This window comes from Haliotis rubra, unplaced genomic scaffold (genome assembly GCF_003918875.1).
Source record: "Haliotis rubra isolate DU_JTF1 unplaced genomic scaffold, ASM391887v1 Scf279, whole genome shotgun sequence".
Lineage (NCBI taxonomy): Eukaryota > Metazoa > Mollusca > Gastropoda > Lepetellida > Haliotidae > Haliotis > Haliotis rubra.
In genome coordinates this window covers 975,515-997,396 of record NW_025766880.1, presented here as the reverse complement: position 1 = coordinate 997,396, position 21,882 = coordinate 975,515, and the positions used below count along the sequence as shown (strand labels likewise).

At 40.4% G+C, this 21,882-nt stretch overlaps 1 protein-coding gene across 1 annotated transcript; it reads right to left on the bottom strand.

Moving 5' to 3' along the window:
* Positions 1–5,337: 5,337 nt before the first annotated feature.
* LOC124281092 (acid-sensing ion channel 3-like) lies at positions 5,338–21,144 on the bottom strand. The gene is made up of 8 exons (XM_046717107.1): positions 20,738–21,144; positions 18,435–19,146; positions 16,195–16,293; positions 15,545–15,722; positions 13,927–13,986; positions 13,164–13,341; positions 12,793–12,884; positions 5,338–5,835 (listed from the first exon to the last, which is right to left on the bottom strand). Exons 1-8 carry the CDS (start codon positions 20,887–20,889, stop codon positions 5,696–5,698), a joined length of 1,611 nt encoding a protein of 536 aa, XP_046573063.1. The 5' UTR covers positions 20,890–21,144; the 3' UTR covers positions 5,338–5,695.
* Between the last annotated feature and the right edge of the window lie 738 nt (positions 21,145–21,882).

Genomic DNA, 21,882 nt, shown 5'->3' with positions numbered 1-21,882 from the left:
GTTGGTGGATCAGCTCTCATGGATCTGTTGTAAACAGCTCTCATGGATCTGTTGTAAACAGCTCTCCAGGGTTTGGTAAACAACCAAATCAGGGTTTGCAGTAAACTGCCCACAGTAATCAGAGTGTTTCTTCCACACAGAATGGCAGGAATCACATGTCTGACTTTTCTTATGGTGCTTTATGATATTGTGTAACTATATTGAGTCAAATCTTGTACATTTGTACCAAGCTGTTGCAGGTGTAAACATTGTTTCTGATAGTGCTTGACGTGCTCGTGTTTGTCAGTGTAAAAATGTTACCGCAGTGCCATATTACCACGCACCACTGTTAAGGCTTTGTTCTTGTTTCATCATGATAACTAGACAATTGTCACAGTAAGTGAACTTCTGTTGGAAAAATAGTCATGCTGCATAAGTGTGTTATATGAATTGCATCATTTTTGAAGTCATCGTCGTTTATAGAAGTGGAGGCACAGACAGATGCATCTTTCAGTGAATAGGAAATGAAATCTTGTACATTTGTACCAAGCTGTTGCAGGTGTAAACATTGTTTCTGATAGTGCTTGACGTGCTCGTGTTTGTCAGTGTAAAAATGTTACCGCAGTGCCATATTACCACGCACCACTGTTAGGGCTTTGTTCTTGTTTCATCATGATAACTAGACAATTGTCACAGTAAGTGAACTTCTGTTGGAAAAATAGTCATGCTGCATAAGTGTGTTGTATGAATTGCATCATTTTTGAAGTCATCATCGTTTATAGAAGTGGAGGCACAGACAGATGCATCTTTCAGTGAATAGGAACTGTATGGATTGATGTGTCATAATTTATGAAAACTATGTAAACCAACAATGTTTAAGAATATTCATTTTTTGTGGCTTTATGTGGGTATGAATCTTCATAGTGGGAGGGCCAAACTGTGTGAACGTCAGAGTTTGCAATGTCAGTTTTGTGTTGTGTAATTGGCCCCTTACCCAATTTAAAAGCTCTTTATCATGTAAACTTCACATCAAAATGATAAACATCTCCCTTTCCAGATGCTTTTGAAAATGTAGCATTCCCCCACTCTTGGGTGGAATGTTCATCTGGGGACCAGATTAACCTGTGTTGAAGCATCTGGGGACCAGATTAACCTGTGTTGAAGCATCTGGGGACCAGATTAAACTGTGTTGAAGCATCTTCCTGTTGACTGATGATGTACTATACATTTATATTGCTTTTTATTCACCCTTATTTCACTCCAAATGACAATCAAGCAGAGAAGAGTGTGTCATCACCTCTTGACTATCCTTCATGGTTGTCTATGGGCAGTGGGATGTTAAAGTTTCATCCTGAATGTAATTTGATATTAAACCATCCTAATATGTCAGAGCATCATCACCTTCAGTGAACATATTGTGTACTTAATAACAATATAAAACCAGAGTTGTTACAACTTTCTTTACATGGCTCCATAGATAAGGCTACTTAAAACTAGTTAATGAAAAACAATAATTGAAGTCTGTATGTTATGGCAATATCAATCTGCCATGACAGATCAACTAACTTCACATCTCGTTATTTTTATTAGGCTTATAAAGAAAGCTTTCATAGGTGTCATATAAACTATCTTTGAACTGAGTCATAAAACTCAACAATGTATGCAGCAAAGAACCCTATCTGATTTCTCTGACATGAGAAAACTTTGATTTTCTCCACATTTTGTTTTCAGTCAGTTAAATCTGTTGGTGGTCTAATTCTGACAGATCAGCTTTTGTTTTATAATGCTTGATGTTCACTTTGCAATATATCTTCACAATATATGATCAATATGCTATACCACTTTAACATAAAAGATGTCTGTAGTTTTATTTCATTTCCTTCACACAAATCTTATTATTTCTGTTTGAAAGTGTAGATGTTGATGCCTTTGAGTCATTGTTTGCCATATCTCTGGAGCGTCAGTGTTTTATAGTCGTTGCTGAATAGCTGTATATAATGTTAATTTATTGTGAATATTTGTATTTTGTACAGCTATGTATATATGTAATTTGCTGAGAATTTGTATAAATGTGCATACATTCTGATCTGTTTGGTAAACTGTTTACGTTTGATACCCGTTGGATTGATATTCTGACACATTTGTATAACAAGATCCTGGACAATAAAACTCTTTGTTGTCAACACCTTGTTTAACAGTCCTTAATAAGTCCTTGTGTTATCTTCTTAATGCCAAATGTCAGGGTAACATCAAGAGCAACTTTTAGCAACATTTGTGTGACACAGCCATGGATCAATCCAGCATCCTTCCACTCTTCAGGCAGACACTCAGGGAAGGTCTTCTTTGGAAGGGAAAACTGGAAACTCTAAGTGGTTTCCATGCCAGAATCGGTTGCCAGTATGTCATGGTTGTCGCTGGTGGTGGGGTAGCCTAGTAGATAAAGTGTTCATTTGTCATGCCGAAGACCCAGGTTCGTTTCCAAACTTGGGTATTATGTGTGAAGCCCATTTCTGTGACACTGCTGGAATATTGCTACTCACTCACTCAGTCAGTCACTCATTTTCTCTCGCACTCTTACTCTTTCACTCACTTACACTCACTCACACACTCAGACACTCACTCACTCATGGTTGTCAAGAGCTGACAAAACTGGTACCTGTAGGTCTGAATGTTGGACGTGGCTGATTTCTGTCTCCCTATAGGGACACACACACACACACACACACACACACACACACACACATACAAATACATGTACTTGTATAGCGCCAATATCCGTAAACCGCTCAAAGGCGCTTTGGCTCTAAGATGGTCTAGATATCACATAGAGTTCAAGTGCTTCAGCAAAGAGACACGTCTTTAGATTTGATTTAAAAACAGCTAAATCTGGTTGTGTTCTGAGGTGAGATGGAAGATTGTTCCAGAGATGAGGGCCAGTCGTCTCGAGTGACCTGTCACCATATGTTTTTGTCCTAGTCACAGGAATTGTCAAAAGACACTGGTCATTTGATCGGAGGGAACGTACAGGAGTATAACAGTGGAACAGATCACAGAGGTACTGAGGAGCTAGACCATGTATACTTTTGAAAACAAGGAGTAGAGTTTATATTTTATGCGGTAGTGGACGGGAAGCCAATGAAGTGAGTGAAGAACGGGAGTAATGTGGTCTGATTTCTTTGACTGAGAGACCACAGTATTCTGCACCTTCTGAAGCTTGTGTATAAGATAATTTGGGAGACACACAAGAAGCGCATTACAGTAGTCAAGACGAGATGTTACATATGCCTGAATAAGAGATGCTGTAGTCTTGACGTCCAGGTATCGTCGAATCATGCCGATGTTGCGAATGTGGTAGTACGCCCTTCTTCAGATGTTTTTAATTTGTGGCTCCATCGACAGTGAGGAATCAAAAATAACTCCCAAGTTTCGCACCTCTTGGTTTGGCTGAATCTCACACTGACCGATGCTGAAGTTAGGAAGAGAGATACTGGGTTGGAGACCCTTAGGGTGGAAAACTAAGACATGAGGCCACACATTTGGCTGGTCCACATTTCATAATATACAGGTTGCCGTATCACTGTGATTCCAAGTAGGTATAGGCCCACAGCATTCTGAATGCAACTGAATGAATAATCAGGTTGATCCAGACTAGACTGTTTATACCCTGCCATCATGCAGCTGGAATAGTGTGCAGAGGTAAGCAAGAAACAAACATGGCCATGTGAGATAGCTGTGATTTTCTCATTTTCTAATGGTGTTGAGCAAACAAGTGAAACCCGTCTTAGCCATCTTTCAGTTGATGAAGAGGCAAGGAAGTCCTGTCGTCTAAGGGGACGCAACTCATGCAGAGTTGTGTCCCTTGGGCCCCCAGAAGTCTGTAATTGTGGGCTTGAATCCAGGGTCCTCTTAGTTTGTTTCTGGGTTTGTCAGATCCATACCTGTGTTTCACCAGTGGTAAACGAGACATGCACCACTTCGGGCTTTCCTCTCACATCAAGCTGACACGCCATGGTATATAACTGGAACACTGCTCAAAGTGAGGTTAAACCTAACTAACTGACTCATACCGTAAGTCCCCAACGTCCCCTAGTGTGGTAGCCTAACTTGGACTTCTGGTGATCTTAACCCCTTTCTATATTGTATTGATTGCTGTTAGTGATACCATTTATTATAGCATGCTGGTTTTAAACCAAATATGTGATATTCTGGTGATTTTACTGTCCTTTGATGACAGGTTTTTATGGTATAGATTTATTGAGGTTAAATATATAGATTTTTCTTGTCATGATATGGTTGAAATATTGCTGATGTGACAATATATTTTAAGTCACTCACTCTCTCTTAATGATGAAAGTTCTTTATTGGTGTACATTGGTGTAGCTTGTGAGAAAAAGCAATGGATTGGGAACGCCATTTGTCACGTCATGCCTTTACATGCATCATGTGAGGAACAAGTCTATAATTCTATAGTTTTGTGCATTTCCTATAAAGCAAAGCTGTTCATTTCAGAAGGTATTTCTTTGGTTTCATTTAACTTTTGGCAGAGACCACGCCCAGTTTGAAAGTATACAAAGGCAGATTGAGGTCTTGCCAAACTATAAAACTGGAACCTCTGGACTACGTGATACTAATATCAAAAGTTGGAAACAAACAGGTCAGGTATAGCTACAAGGGCTCCTGTGAGAATTTACAAACCATCCAAACGAATGCTTAAAACACACCACCACAAAAAGGCTCCATGAACCGTTAATATCAATGGTAGTTAATATAGTCAGGTAAAGTACAGGATGCTGTCATTAAGTGATTGGTGATTGGTGGTATTCATGTTAATGGCTGTATGACCGCCTCCGTGGTGTAGTGGTTAGAGCATCCGCCCGGAGAGCGGAAGGTCGCGGGTTCGATCCCCGGCCGCGTCATACCAAAAGACGTTAAAATATGGTACTTGTTGGTCCCTGCCTGGCGCTTGGCATTAATGGGTACAACAAGGACTGGTCGGCTCGGAGTCAGTATAATGTGTCTGAGTGGGGTATTCATGCTTCACTGCGGCATGGTATCTCAGTGGGCTAGCACTATAAAACCAGCTTAAGTCTGGGCTAGTACAAGCAGCCGCACATACACATACACACGCATGCACGTCGTCATATGAGCGAAATATTCTCAAGCACGACGTTAAACCCAATTTCACCTCACCTAATGGCTGTATAATGAGTGCAGTGTATGTATGTATGATACAGATACAGCAACCTGGGAGGGGTTGATAAACTAATGCTCTGTGCTGTTGCTGATGACGTTTGCTGTCTTTGGTTCCACACGGAACGGATGTGTATGTCTCATAACAAAGCACAAAGATTTGAGATGATAGATTATCGTTTATTACATGGCTTCAATGTACACATTGTATCGTGACAAAATATATAGTTTCAGACCCAACTGAAAGAAAGAATATACACTTGAGAATTGGATTTGCCCCAAAAGTCAGAAGGTTGTAAACAGTCACTTCATGAAACACTGCCACCATATGGCCCCAAACACATCACCTTCAAGTAACTATTGGTGTATACTTTCTTTTGCTCTTCAGTATATGTCAGTTCCAAGAGGTTTAACAAAAGATTGCAACAGACAAATAATCACCTAGTGTTGGGCTTATCATGATAAAAACACTCCCCTCCATGTTGCAACAAAAGCATGTGCAACTCATGTCACTTTTTTTTCACTTTTATTTATCCTCAACCTGGATCTCCTGTTTCCTCATCCGACAGGTGATGCCTCGGAGGATGAGGAATAGGAGCTCTGCAATCTCCACCACAGACACGATACTGAATCCAAGGAACAGGCCAATGAGACCCCCGAGGGCAGCTATGGGAAGAAACAGATTGTATCAAATGTACATTTACATTATCAGAACGCTTTTCACAATTTCGTAGATGCATTAATCAGTAATATATATCCTTATGACAAACATGTATGTAATGTTTTGTTCTTTGAGTACGACCAGAGAGTTTCAACTCGGCCCACTCCCATGACTCAGGTAAGTACTGTCTGAGTACTGATGCATCAATACACCACCAGCTGTAATGACAAGGACTTACATTTTTCTTCTTTTCTGTCACAATATCTCATTCATGGTTAAAACACCTATATCTCTTACCGATGGTACCTTTATAGCGTTTGTTCACAACTGTCTAACTTTGTGAAATCACCGGGGCACCATCTATTGTACTTGTTAACAACTGTCTAACTTTATAGACTCACCGGGGGCACCATCTATTGTACTTGTTCACAACTGTGTAACTTTATAGACTCACCGAGGGTACCATCTTTTGTACTTGTTCATAACTGTTTAACTTTATAGACTCACCAAGAGGTACCATCTATTGTACTTGTTCACAACTGTCTAACTTTATAGACTCACCGAGGGTACCATCTTTTGTACTTGTTCATAACTGTTTAACTTTATAGACTCACCGAGGGTACCATCTTTTGTACTTGTTCATAACTGTTTAACTTTATAGACTCACCGAGGGTACCATCTATTGTACTTGTTCACAACTGTCTAACTTTGTGAAATCACCGAGGGCACCATCTATTGTACTTGTTCATAACTGTCTAACTTTGTGAAATCACCGAGGGTACCATCTATTGTACTTGTTCACAACTGTTTAACTTTATAGACTCACCGAGAGGTACCATCTATTGTACTTGTTCACAACTGTCTAACTTTGTGAAATCACCGAGGGCACCATCTATTGTACTTGTTCATAACTGTCTAACTTTGTGAAATCACCGAGGGCACCATCTTTTGTACTTGTTCATAACTGTCTAACTTTGTGAAATCACCGAGGGTACCATCTATTATACTTGTTCACAACTGTCTAACTTTGTGAAATCACCGAGGGCACCATCTATTGTACTTGTTCATAACTGTCTAACTTTGTGAAATCACCGAGGGCACCATCTATTGTACTTGTTCACAACTGTTTAACTTTATAGACTCACCAAGGGCACCATCTATTGTACTTGTTCACAACTGTCTAACTTTATAGACTCACCGAGGGTACCATCTATTGTACTTGTTCACAACTGTCTAACTTTATAGACTCACCGAGGAGGTACCATCTATTGTACTTGTTCACAACTGTCTAACTTTGTGAAATCACCGAGGGCACCATCTATTGTACTTGTTCATAACTGTCTAACTTTGTGAAATCACCGAGGGCACCATCTATTGTACTTGTTCATAACTGTCTAACTTTGTGAAATCACCGAGGGTACCATCTATTATACTTGTTCACAACTGTCTAACTTTGTGAAATCACCGAGGGCACCATCTATTGTACTTGTTCATAACTGTCTAACTTTGTGAAATCACCGAGGGCACCATCTATTGTACTTGTTCACAACTGTTTAACTTTATAGACTCACCAAGGGCACCATCTATTGTACTTGTTCAAAACTGTTTAACTTTATAGACTCACCGAGGGCACCATCTATTGTACTTGTTCACAACTGTTTAACTTTATAGACTCACCAAGGGTACCATCTATTGTACTTGTTCACAACTGTTTAACTTTATAGACTCACCGAGGGTACCATCTATTGTACTTGTTCACAACTGTTTAACTTTATAGACTCACCAAGGGCACCATCTATTGTACTTGTTCACAACTGTCTAACTTTGTGAAATCACCGAGGGCACCATCTATTGTACTTGTTCATAACTGTCTAACTTTGTGAAATCACCGAGGGTACCATCTATTGTACTTGTTCACAACTGTTTAACTTTATAGACTCACCGAGAGGTACCATCTATTGTACTTGTTCACAACTGTCTAACTTTGTGAAATCACCGAGGGCACCATCTATTGTACTTGTTCATAACTGTCTAACTTTGTGAAATCACCGAGGGCACCATCTTTTGTACTTGTTCATAACTGTCTAACTTTGTGAAATCACCGAGGGTACCATCTATTATACTTGTTCACAACTGTCTAACTTTGTGAAATCACCGAGGGCACCATCTATTGTACTTGTTCATAACTGTCTAACTTTGTGAAATCACCGAGGGCACCATCTATTGTACTTGTTCACAACTGTTTAACTTTATAGACTCACCAAGGGCACCATCTATTGTACTTGTTCACAACTGTCTAACTTTATAGACTCACCGAGGGTACCATCTATTGTACTTGTTCACAACTGTCTAACTTTATAGACTCACCGAGAGGTACCATCTATTGTACTTGTTCACAACTGTCTAACTTTGTGAAATCACCGAGGGCACCATCTATTGTACTTGTTCATAACTGTCTAACTTTGTGAAATCACCGAGGGCACCATCTATTGTACTTGTTCATAACTGTCTAACTTTGTGAAATCACCGAGGGTACCATCTATTATACTTGTTCACAACTGTCTAACTTTGTGAAATCACCGAGGGCACCATCTATTGTACTTGTTCATAACTGTCTAACTTTGTGAAATCACCGAGGGCACCATCTATTGTACTTGTTCACAACAGTCTAACTTTATAGACTCACCAAGGGCACCATCTATTGTACTTGTTCACAACTGTTTAACTTTATAGACTCACCGAGGGCACCATCTATTGTACTTGTTCACAACTGTTTAACTTTATAGACTCACCAAGGGTACCATCTATTGTACTTGTTCACAACTGTTTAACTTTATAGACTCACCGAGGGTACCATCTATTGTACTTGTTCACAACTGTTTAACTTTATAGACTCACCAAGGGCACCATCTATTGTACTTGTTCACAACTGTTTAACTTTATAGACTCACCGAGGGTACCATCTATTGTACTTGTTCACAACTGTTTAACTTTATAGACTCACCAAGGGCACCATCTATTGTACTTGTTCACAACTGTTTAACTTTATAGACTCACCGAGGGTACCATCTATTGTACTTGTTCACAACTGTTTAACTTTATAGACTCACCAAGGGCACCATCTATTGTACTTGTTCACAACTGTTTAACTTTATAGACTCACCAAGGGTACCATCTATTGTACTTGTTCACAACAGTCTAACTTTATAGACTCACCGAGGTGTACCATCTATTGTACTTGTTCATAACTGTTTAACTTTATAGACTTACCGAGGGTACCATCTATTGTACTTGTTCACAACAGTCTAACTTTATAGACTCACCAAGGGCACCATCTATTGTACTTGTTCACAACTGTTTAACTTTATAGACTCACCAAGGGCACCATCTATTGTACTTGTTCACAACTGTTTAACTTTATAGACTCACTGAGGGTACCATCTATTGTACTTGTTTACAACAGTCTAACTTTATAGACTCACCAAGGGCACCATCTATTGTACTTGTTCACAACTGTTTAACTTTATAGACTCACCAAGGGCACCATCTATTGTACTTGTTCACAACTGTTTAACTTTATAGACTCACCAAGGGCACCATCTATTGTACTTGTTCACAACTGTTTAACTTTATAGACTCACCGAGGGTACCATCTATTGTACTTGTTCACAACAGTCTAACTTTATAGACTCACCAAGGGCACCATCTATTGTACTTGTTCATAACTGTCTAACTTTGTGAAATCACCGAGGGCACCATCTATTGTACTTGTTCATAACTGTCTAACTTTGTGAAATCACCGAGGGTACCATCTATTATACTTGTTCACAACTGTCTAACTTTGTGAAATCACCGAGGGCACCATCTATTGTACTTGTTCATAACTGTCTAACTTTGTGAAATCACCGAGGGCACCATCTATTGTACTTGTTCACAACAGTCTAACTTTATAGACTCACCAAGGGCACCATCTATTGTACTTGTTCACAACTGTTTAACTTTATAGACTCACCGAGGGCACCATCTATTGTACTTGTTCACAACTGTTTAACTTTATAGACTCACCAAGGGTACCATCTATTGTACTTGTTCACAACTGTTTAACTTTATAGACTCACCGAGGGTACCATCTATTGTACTTGTTCACAACTGTTTAACTTTATAGACTCACCAAGGGCACCATCTATTGTACTTGTTCACAACTGTTTAACTTTATAGACTCACCGAGGGTACCATCTATTGTACTTGTTCACAACTGTTTAACTTTATAGACTCACCAAGGGCACCATCTATTGTACTTGTTCACAACTGTTTAACTTTATAGACTCACCGAGGGTACCATCTATTGTACTTGTTCACAACTGTTTAACTTTATAGACTCACCAAGGGCACCATCTATTGTACTTGTTCACAACTGTTTAACTTTATAGACTCACCAAGGGTACCATCTATTGTACTTGTTCACAACAGTCTAACTTTATAGACTCACCGAGGGTACCATCTATTGTACTTGTTCATAACTGTTTAACTTTATAGACTCACCGAGGGTACCATCTATTGTACTTGTTCACAACAGTCTAACTTTATAGACTCACCAAGGGCACCATCTATTGTACTTGTTCACAACTGTTTAACTTTATAGACTCACCAAGGGCACCATCTATTGTACTTGTTCACAACTGTTTAACTTTATAGACTCACTGAGGGTACCATCTATTGTACTTGTTTACAACAGTCTAACTTTATAGACTCACCAAGGGCACCATCTATTGTACTTGTTCACAACTGTTTAACTTTATAGACTCACCAAGGGCACCATCTATTGTACTTGTTCACAACTGTTTAACTTTATAGACTCACCAAGGGCACCATCTATTGTACTTGTTCACAACTGTTTAACTTTATAGACTCACCGAGGGTACCATCTATTGTACTTGTTCACAACAGTCTAACTTTATAGACTCACCAAGGGCACCATCTATTGTACTTGTTCACAACTGTTTAACTTTATAGACTCACCAAGGGCACCATCTATTGTACTTGTTCACAACTGTTTAACTTTATAGACTCACCGAGGGCACCATCTATTGTACTTGTTCACAACTGTTTAACTTTATAGACTCACCGAGGGTACCATCTATTGTACTTGTTCACAACAGTCTAACTTTATAGACTCACCGAGGGTACCATCTATTGTACTTGTTCATAACTGTTTAACTTTATAGACTCACCGAGGGTACCATCTATTGTACTTGTTCACAACAGTCTAACTTTATAGACTCACCAAGGGCACCATCTATTGTACTTGTTCACAACTGTTTAACTTTATAGACTCACCGAGGGCACCACCTATTGTACTTGTTCACAACTGTTTAACTTTATAGACTCACCGAGGGCACCACCTATTGTACTTGTTCACAACTGTTTAACTTTATAGACTCACCGAGGGTACCATCTATTGTACTTGTTCACAACAGTCTAACTTTATAGACTCACCAAGGGCACCATCTATTGTACTTGTTCACAACTGTTTAACTTTATAGACTCACCGAGGGTACCATCTATTGTACTTGTTCATAACTGTTTAACTTTATAGACTCACCGAGGGTACCATCTATTGTACTTGTTCACAACAGTCTAACTTTATAGACTCACCGAGGGTACCATCTATTGTACTTGTTCACAACTGTTTAACTTTATAGACTCACCGAGGGTACCATCTATTGTACTTGTTCATAACTGTCTAACTTTATAGACTCACCGAGGGCACCATCTATTGTACTTGTTCATAACTGTTTAACTTTATAGACTCACCGAGGGTACCATCTATTGTACTTGTTCACAACAGTCTAACTTTATAGACTCACCAAGGGTACCATCTATTGTACTTGTTCACAACTGTCTAAGTTTAGACACTCACCGAGAGGTACCATCTATTGTACTTGTTCACAACTGTCTAAGTTTAGACACTCACCGAGAGGTACCATCTATTGTACTTGTTCACAACTGTCTAAGTTTAGACACTCACCGAGAGGTACCATCTATTGTACTTGTTCACAACTGTCTAACTTTATAGACTCACCGAGAGGTACCATCTATTGTACTTGTTCACAACTGTCTAACTTTATAGACTCACCGAGGGCACCATCTATTGTACTTGTTCACAACTGTTTCACTTTATAGACTCACCGAGGGCACCATCTATTGTACTTGTTCACAACTGTTTCACTTTATAGACTCACCGAGGGCACCATCTATTGTACTTGTTCACAACTGTTTAACTTTATAGACTCACCAAGGGCACCATCTATTGTACTTGTTCACAACTGTCTAAGTTTGTGAAATCACCGAGAGGTACCATCTATTGTACTTGTTCACAACTGTCTAACTAGGAGAGGGTTTCACTAAGTTGGCATAACTTGTACCCAATCCATTCTCTTGAATAAATATGTTTAAATCAAACTGTCTAACTTTATAGACTCACCGAGAGGTACCATCTATTGTACTTGTTCACAACTGTTTAACTTTATAGACTCACCGAGGGTACCATCTATTGTACTTGTTCACAACTGTCTAACTTCATAGACTCACCGAGGGTACCATATATTGTACTTGTTCATAACTCTCTTACTTTATGAACTCCCTGTGGATACCTTTTAGAGCCCTTGTTCACAACAGTCTTACTTTGTGAACTCACCGAGGGTACCCTTTATAGCCTTGTTCTAACAAGGACAACAGGTGGTACACTGTACTCACATGGGTTCCATCTGTTGTCCTTGTTTAGACCGGTATCACCTTTTGTATTCACCTGGGATACCATTTATTGTCCTTGTTAAGTGTCACAATTCTGTACTTTCGTAGGGTACCATCTAGTGTCCTAGTCTAGGCCAGTATCACATTTTGTACTCACTTTGGGTACAATCTACAGTCTTGTTTAACAATGGCTCATCGTGTGTACTCACCAAGAATATCCCCCAAAGTCTTTGCTTCCAATTGCCTTACTTCTCTTATCTTGACAGGAAAACCCACATCTAACAGCAGCACCTCGTAATTACTGAAAAAATACAGAATCTAACACAGCTTGTATGTATCGTAACTTTATAAGTGTTATGAATTAATTCAGCTTTGTGATATTGCATTCTCCCACGAAAAGCGATAAAAAACAGTACTACATGATGTACGCACTCTGACATCAGTGAAACGACCTGTCTAGTAATATAAACTGGTGTATATGGTGGTAACTACAGAATCAGGTCTGGAAGTTGCGTTTCCTTTGCCTTTTACGACTTCAACCCACGCCTTTCTTGACTGGGAACGTGTACATAATCTGTACCTGCCACTCAACACCTGTGTGTCTCTACATGTTTCACCGTCCACTCCTTGGTCACCTGGCCTAAACCGTGTGGGCTGGAACTTCCCCAACGCTGCTGGGTAGATCGTGACTTCATGAGTTGAGGTTCGACACGGAGTGGGGCAGTGGCATGTTTGCAAACTTGGGTTGTCACCGTATTCTAAATAAATGCAACAAACGACAACGTTCAACTCTCTAAATGCTGTTCCAATTTGTATAATATAATTTGGACACTGAAATGGTAGACGAAATATCTTTACAAATGAAAGCATTCAAACGCAGCACAGTGATCTGGGTTCTATTTGCTTGCTAAGGTTAGTTGTTCAGCATAAAGACACACTTATATTTGAGAGCGCAACCCTGATCAACTGCTTGTTTTGTTTGTTTGTTTTTAAAGCCACATTCAGCAATTTTTCAGCTTTATGAAGGCAGCACGTAAATAATCGAGTCCCGACCAGACAAGCCAGTGATTGGCATCATGATCATCGATCTACGCAATTGGGATACGATGACGTGTCAACCAAGTCAGCGAGTCTGACCACTCGATCCCGTTAGTCGCCTCTTACGACAAGCATGGTTTGTGAAAATCAATTCTAACCCGGGCCTTCAGGGATTGGTCAATTGAGAAAGTGAGAAATACAGACCGGTACCCATCAAAGGATTTACACTAAAAATGTCTGAAATGAACACTGCCCTTACTGATTTAAAAGTTAACATGGAAGCTAATTAGTTAAGTAAAACCCACCGGCAGCTGCTGGCCATATGCAGTTAACAGTATCTATGATGCTGCACATGTCTTCCTGACCTGAAACGCAATATTTCCTCTTTAAGACATTTTGTACCATTGACCGTAGTTGTTGAACGTTAATGAGGAAAATCAAGAAATGCGTTGCGGAATGCCCCACAGCGTAAGGCTAAAACCTCACTGTGCTTTCATGTCTCAGATCGTACTTATGAAGATTCGATACTTTAGAACATTTTTTTCAACATCATATGGTAGAATGATGTTTAACGTCAGTAGTGGTTTCGCTCTACCACGAGGACCGTAATTAATCGAGTCTGGCCAAAGCAGTAGACTAACAGAAACAATGGAAGCACAAAACTCCAAATGATTTAATACAGCCTTAGTGGTGGTGTTGGTATACATGGCATATTAACAAAATGTCACATAAGCCAGTATGTTAACTGAGGAAGAAGTCTGAGGAAGACGAAAAACATTCATTGTTGCTATCAACTTTCGGCTTGACTTTACAACCTGAAGACATGCCTATTCCTCTTTTGTACTGGATTCCAAAGCTACATGAAAATCCGTACAAAGAGCTGTATATTGCTGGGTCGAGCAAATGTACAACCAAATCCCTGTCTCAAAGATTATCCATAATCCTTAATACTATCAAGGAAGGACCTTCTTCATATTCACATAACGTATTTTTTTAGACAAGCGGAATTACTATTATGTTGATTCTCATGATTTCAAAGATTAGCTGGAATTTTTACAATCTCAGAAACGGAACTCAGTTCGGTCAAAACATTTGATATTTCAACGTTGTACACCATTATCCCACATGGCAAACTCAAGGAAAATCTTCATTCCCAGATCTATGGGGTATTTGTAAATCATCGTGGGGAACACAGATATATCCACATTCAGAGGTTCAGGACACTTGTTTGAAAATGAAAACAAACGTCAGATGAAGTTTACTGAGAAACATTATGTCAAATGTTGGACTTCCTCATTTGTATTATTTTTAGGTGTAAAACATTTCGACAAGAAGTAGGCATCCCCATGGTCCCCAGTTGTCCTCCCTCCTTGTATATCTGTTTCTTCATACACGTAGATCAGAATTTCTGCTAGGGTTGGCAAGATCGAAACAAGAATTTAGCCAAGACGTTTAATTCACGCTTCAGGTATGATGATCTAATATCGTTCAATAACCACCAAATAGCCAATTCCCTCACACTGATTTACCCACTTGAACTTGAATGTAAAGAGTCAAGCGAGACCGCCTCAGCTATTTCATATTTAGCTCTATTCATAAAGAATCAGATTGACAAAAAACAAAAACAAAAAAACAATCCAAAAAACTCTCCACAAGACTGTATAACAAAAGGTATTAGTTCCAGTAGAGAACTGATTGACTAGACTTTGCATGTGATCATGATGGGTGTCACCGGCGGGGCAAGCCCTCAATACTATCTAAATACAAAGCTTTGCAACCTGTCGGGCTTACACGAAAACATTCTAAATTGTAACTATGGTTGTCTTGTTGACGTGACGTCACATGTGACATGCCTGTGGCAAGTCATGAGTGTTATGTGAATTTACGTGAACCAAAATAATTCTTATCGTATACTATACTCACCTGGGTCCCAGGCGTGCCTACACCCACAGACATGTACAGTGTAGTTGATGAGACATTCCCTCTCACAGGCGTACACACTGTACTGGTAGTCGGGGAATCTCGTTAAAATCGGCGATTCTACATCAGTATCAAGGCAGTAGCCATTGGCTGATCGAAACGGCGGAGGCAAGTTTATTCTCTGACAAAAAACGAAAATTTTGAAAAAAGGTTTTGGCTAAGTGAACTGTTTCATATGAACCTCATTGTAAACAATATTCACGACAAACGGACTCTGGACGGTAGAAGACAAATATGACAGTTAGCAACCAACGTCGCCATGACGACACAGAACTATAGAGGCCAATCCTTATTCTAACCGGCAATCATTTGTATAGAATGAACGAGTGAGTGGCAATGATCTTTCGCCACATTTACCATTTTCCATTAATATCACGGCGGGGGGACACAAGAATTGCCACGGGGCACAGTGTACCTGGATGAGAATCGACAACAGGCATTTGGAAGAGGGAATACTAATTAGTTCAACCATATCTAGTGAGAATCGCACATCTTTCCTTTTTAAAAACGTTGCACATTCCAAGTATAAATTACCCCTCAAGTGCTATTGCTCCTATTCGTGTCAATAGTTGTTGTTCACAGGTTGTTCTCACCTTTGTAGTTTGTATTGTGAGCCTGGACTGAGTACGGACCGATACAAACACACCCCTCTTGGTCGGCAGGACTGGGTCGCCAGTGTTATGGACAACTACCTACAACAGCAGTCATGTAATGTCTGTGTGGGTCAAAATGATACAGATGAATCACAATCTACCTCCAAATATTTTCTTGATCAAACATTCTTTTCAACGCAGAACGTTCCCACAAAAGTATTGCCGTTACTTTACACTAGTAAAATTTCACACGGAAAATAAAATGAATGATGATAGTTTGTTAAGTAACGTTTTTATTTTGGAGACAAACGTTATGAAACTTTTCCAGAGTTGGTGTGATATTTTCATTACATTTGGATTGTGATTAATCGGTATCATTTTGTCCCAAACAGGCTATAGTTTGATTGATCGCCCTTTCAGAAGCTTAGATGTACGTCCAAATTGTCCTTATGTAATGTCTAAACTGTCCTTTTCAACGTCCAGACTGTCCCTATGTAACATCCAGATTGTCTAGATTGTCCTTGTATAACGTCCAGATTGTCCTTTTGTAAAGTCCAGATAGTCCTTGCGTAACATCCAGATTGTCCTTGCGTAACATCCAGATTGTCCTTTTGTATCATCCAGATTGTCCAGATGGTCCTAGTGTAGCACACAGGTGGTCCTTGTGTAACGTCCAGATTGTCCGTAACTAATAACCAGATTTTCCTTTTGTAATGTCCAGATTGCCCTTTTGTAATGTCCAGATTGTCCTTGTGTTATGCCCAGATTGCCCTTGTGTAATGTCCAGAATGCCCTTGTGTAACGTCCAGATTGCCCTTGTGTAATGTCCAGATTGCCCTTGTGTAATGTCCAGATTGTCCTTATGTAACGTCAAGATTGTCCTTGTGTAATGTCCAGATTGCCTTTGTGTAATGTCCAGATTGTCCTTGTGTAATGTCCAGATTGTCCTTATGTAACGCCCAGATTGCCCTCAGATAACATCCAGATTGTCCTTATGTAATGTCCAACTTGTCCTTGTGTAATGTCCAGATTGTCCTTATGTAACGTCCAGATTGTCCTTGCGTAACGTCCAGATTGCCATTGTGTAATGTCCAGATTGTCCTTGTGTAATGTCCAGATTGTCCTTCTGTAACGTCCAGAATGTCCTTATGTAACGTCCAGATTGTCCTTATGTAATGTTCAGATTGTCCTTGTGTAATGTCCAGATTGTCCTTGTGTAATGTCAAGATTGTACTTATGTAACTTGCAGATTGCCCTTGTGTATCGACCAGATTGCCCTTATGTAACATCCAGATTGTCCTTGTGTAATGTCCAGATTGTCCTTATGTAATGTCCAGATTGTCCTTGTGTAATGTTCAGATTGTCCTTGTGTAATGTCCAGATTGTCCTTGTGTAATGTCCAGATTGTCCTTGTGTAATGTCCAGATTGTCCTTATGTTACGTCCAGATTGTCCTTGTGTAATGTCCAGATTGTCCTTGTGAATGTCCAGATTGTCCTTGTGTAATGTCCAGATTGTACTTATGTAACGTGCAGATTGCCCTTGTGTAACGACCAGATTGCCCTTATGTAACGTCCAGATTGTCCTTGTGTAATGTCCAGATTGTCCTTATGTAATGTCCAGATTGTCCTTATGTAACGTCCAGATTGTCCTTATGTAACGTGAAGACTGGCGTTATATAACGACTTGATTGTCCTTGTGTAATGTCCAGATTGTACTTATGTAACGTGCAGATTGCCCTTGTGTAACGACCAGTTTGCCCTTATGTAATGTCCAGATTGTCCTTGTGTAATGTCCAGATTGTCCTTATGTAATGTCCAGATTATCCTTGTGTAATGTCCAGATTGTCCTTGTGTAATGCCCAGATTGTCCTTGTGTAACGTGCAGACTGGCCTTATATAACGACTAGATTGTCCTTATGTAACGTCCAGATTTTTTCTTATGCCTAGTTTGTGTTGTCTTTCAATTGTGTAACGTCAGGACTGTGAGTGTGACCTGTCTCGTGTTACGTCTAACGTTATTATGTTTTCTCCGGATTGTCCTTGCGTAATGCAGACACTGGTATAATGTCTTCATCGTGTTCGTAGATTGCCTACATCATGCAAAAATGGCACTGAACAAAGCATGCTTACACTACCAATTTGCTCTCACGTAGTTCTCCTGCTGCTTTATACGCAGTCAACGTAAGCCGATATTGACGTCTTCTGTAACGTCACAGCCTACTTGGAGTAGGATACTGACCTGTAGTCCCCTCACATCTTCAAACAGCGTCAGATCATTGAAGACCTTCACACCAACGACCACGGTGAACCTGTTATCGCTGAAAAATCCCACCTGTTTTCCTTCGGTGGCCACAGCCGTCATATTAAGGGTGTGGCACAACCCTGTCTCGGTGAGAACCTCTGTGAAGAGGTTATTGCAGCATGGGAGATCATACAAAGAACCTCTCTTTCTGGGACAGGTCGTCAAATTTAAATTCTTACTTGAAATGGCAAGGCGTTTCAGGAGCTCGCCAGAATCAGAGTCATTGAATACCTGCGGCAAACCAGCCTCCTTCTCCCATGACCTATCCGCAAAGACCTGCAATGATGGATCAGCCGGTGAAGAAGAGTGTAGTAGGGCGGATGAACTTGAATCGTCCTCAACCCAGCCGAAAAGTTTGATGTGGAGGGTTGACAAGAAGCTTTCCGATATGTAGGACGCAGGATAAGCCAACCGTTGGAGTGTCATCTCTTCTTTAGTGAGAGGTGTATTTGAGTCTGCATGGTTGACACTTACTTCCAAAGCTTTCAAGGGACAGAGACTAATGGTCGGGACCTCCTTCACAACATCCACAACGTCAAAGAACTGTTCTTGGATTAATGTTGGTCGTGCATTGTAGGTTTCCACCTCCGTGTAGATCTGAGATGCAAGACCCAAAGCTGCACCTAGGATGATTAACATCCAAAGCAGCCTACAAGAAAATAACAACATGGCGACTTTAAGAAGAGTTATTGGTTGTGGGAGGCAAGTTTCTAAATACAGTGAGATATGCGTTTCGGATGGGTGATATGAGCTAAGGACGGCGTAAAAGTAGTAGTATATAGTGGTAGTAGTAGTAGTGGTAGTGGTGGCAGTGATGGTACCATCCAAATGGACAGCACTAGTAGCTGACGCTGACAAACGCTAGGAAACAGTAGTTTGGCAACAACGGGGAGACAGTAGCTAGTAGTAAGAAGGGGCAGACAGGGACTCTTTGGTAACAAATGGGCACACACCCTTTGATAACAAGCAGACAGGGCGCTTCGGCAACAGGGGAAACACAGAGACTCCTTTGGCAACAAAGGGAGACAGGGACTCTGTGGTAACAAGGGGTGACGTTTTGCTAACAAGGGCAGACAGGAATGGGAGACATGAACAGGACTCTTTGGTAACAAGAGGCAGATAGGAACGCTTTGGCAACAAGGAGCAGACAGAGACTCTTTGGTAACATGGGCAGACAGAGACTCTTTGTAACAAGGCAGACAGAGAATTTGGTAACAAGGGATACAGAGACTGAACAATGGGAGACTTTTGGCAACAAGGAGCAGACAGAGTCTCTTTGGTAACATGGGGCAGACAGAGACTCTTTGGTAACAATGGGAGACAGGGGTTTGGGGCAACAAGGGGAGACATGAACAGGGACTCTTTGGTAACAATGGGGACAGGAACACTTTGGCAACAAGGAGCAGACAGAGACTATTTGGTAACAAGGGGAGACAGGACTCTTGTGTATCAAGGGACAGACGTACTCAAGGTACCAAGGGCAGACAGAGACTCTTTGGTAACAATGGGGGACAGGAACGCTTTGGCAACAAGGAGCAGACAGAGACTCTTTGGTAACAAGGGAGAGACAGAGACTCTTTGGTAACAAGAGGCAGACAGGAGCTCCTTGGTATCAAGGGGAGAGATAAATGAGATAGGCTATGGACAGTGTGAGTTATGGTTGGTTTAAGATAGGCTTTTGGTAGATTGAGATGTTTATAGTTTGTGAGAGTTACGGAGGATAATAGATGCCTTGCGGTTGGGTTTAGATGTGCTATGGATGTTGTAAGATGGGTTATATACGGCGTGAGAAGGGCCATGCGTCGATATGAGATAAACTATTGGTAGCCTGAGATGTTTATTGTTAGTTAGATTTATTTATGGAGGAAATAGATGTGTTATGGTTTTTTTTCAGGTGATCTGTTGGTTGTGTGAGATGTTTATTGTTCGTGAGAGTTATTTATGGACGATGTGAGGTGTGTGTTTTTGTGAGATGCGTTGTCAATGTTGTAAGATGGACAGTGTATTGAACACAATAAGAGATTGAATGATGCTTTACCCTGCAGTCAGCAACCTTCCATCTACATCTCTTACACAATCTGTGCCAGTACAGACCATTGCCTAACATATTAGGTTAGACAAGACAACATGGCAACCCCATCACATTGTAACAACCCAAGTCTGATTACTGGCGACATATGGTGTGACTGAGAAACTACAGACGAAAACACAGTTCGAAACAATTTAAATCGTTCGCTCACCTTCTTCCAAAGTACAACTGTTGACCAACAGCTTTGCTGAAACCATGCACTGTAGAATTAGACATATATTCATGAACGGCACCTTTGACGGCATCCCATTTCTTCTCCCGAGGAGGCAAAACTACCTCTGCTCTTGAATCAAACGCGGCCATTTGGAATCTAGTCCTTTTTCACATTCCAAATACAGTTCTGTGGTAGTTTGTTCAGCCACTATGGAATAAAACGACCTGTATACCACACGGATATCCTTAATGGAGACAACGAGATAGCCACATGTGCAAAATCAAACTGAACACCCTACCTACCATTGTCTCTAAGCTAACGAAAACCTACATATGTTTTCCTGTAATCAATACTTTGAACAATGATTAACACTGGACCATTAGGCTTGGTGTTCCATCAATGGCTGTATGTAAATGATTTGCATTAGGTTTAAGTGCAGTCATAGTGGCTTCACAAACCGTCGAAATTAAATGCAAATACTGGTCTGTGTTGATTTGGGAATTTGGGATGTTCCCTCCTGGCCCGGAAAATGAAAAGTAATGCTAATTGTTGAAATAATTGATCACATCCCTCAAGCACACAAAACCAGACAGCGTCAACTGTACAAGTCACAGTGTTTGTGAACAATATTATTCTGGCAACGTGTTTGATGTCAACACAACATCGTTGAAACCTCTACCAGTTGCATTAAATCTTTATGGAGGGAAGAGTGAGTCACATCATTCTCAAACTGCCTTCGTAACTAAAAATGTAACCGTAATGCTTATGAATTATTACAGGTTTGTTTATTGTGATGGTAAGCACCTCATTGCGTAATGTTCCAGCCATTGACGACGATCGATAAATGAGTCTGGACCAGACACTTCATTGGTTGATATACACTCTTAAAAGGTAGGCGATCATGAAAAATAAATGTTAATACTAGAATAAGAACAAAGAAGAGCGTTGACAACATACACCTTTCACAATCTTGAACGTTTATGCCACGAAGCCTTAAACATCAAAACACATGCTATAGTTTGGACATGCGACATGTGGCGAATGTGCCCACCGCCGTAATATTGCCGGAATATTGCTAAAAGCGGCACAAAAATAAACTCACTCGCTACCCCTATGGTTTGACAAGATCAGTGGCTGTCAGA

Excerpts from the sequence above, each read along its gene's own strand:
- LOC124281092 (XM_046717107.1), bottom strand. The coding sequence starts at position 20,889 with ATGGCCGCGTTTGATTCAAGAGCAGAGGTAGTTTTGCCTCCTCGGGAG. Across the intron at positions 19,147-20,737 it reads CAGTTGTACTTTGGAAGAAG|GCTGCTTTGGATGTTAATCA; the intron begins GTGAGCGAACGA and ends ATTTTCTTGTAG. Across the intron at positions 5,836-12,792 it reads GACTTTGGGGGATATTCTTG|CTGCCCTCGGGGGTCTCATT; the intron begins GTGAGTACACAC and ends TTCTTCCCATAG.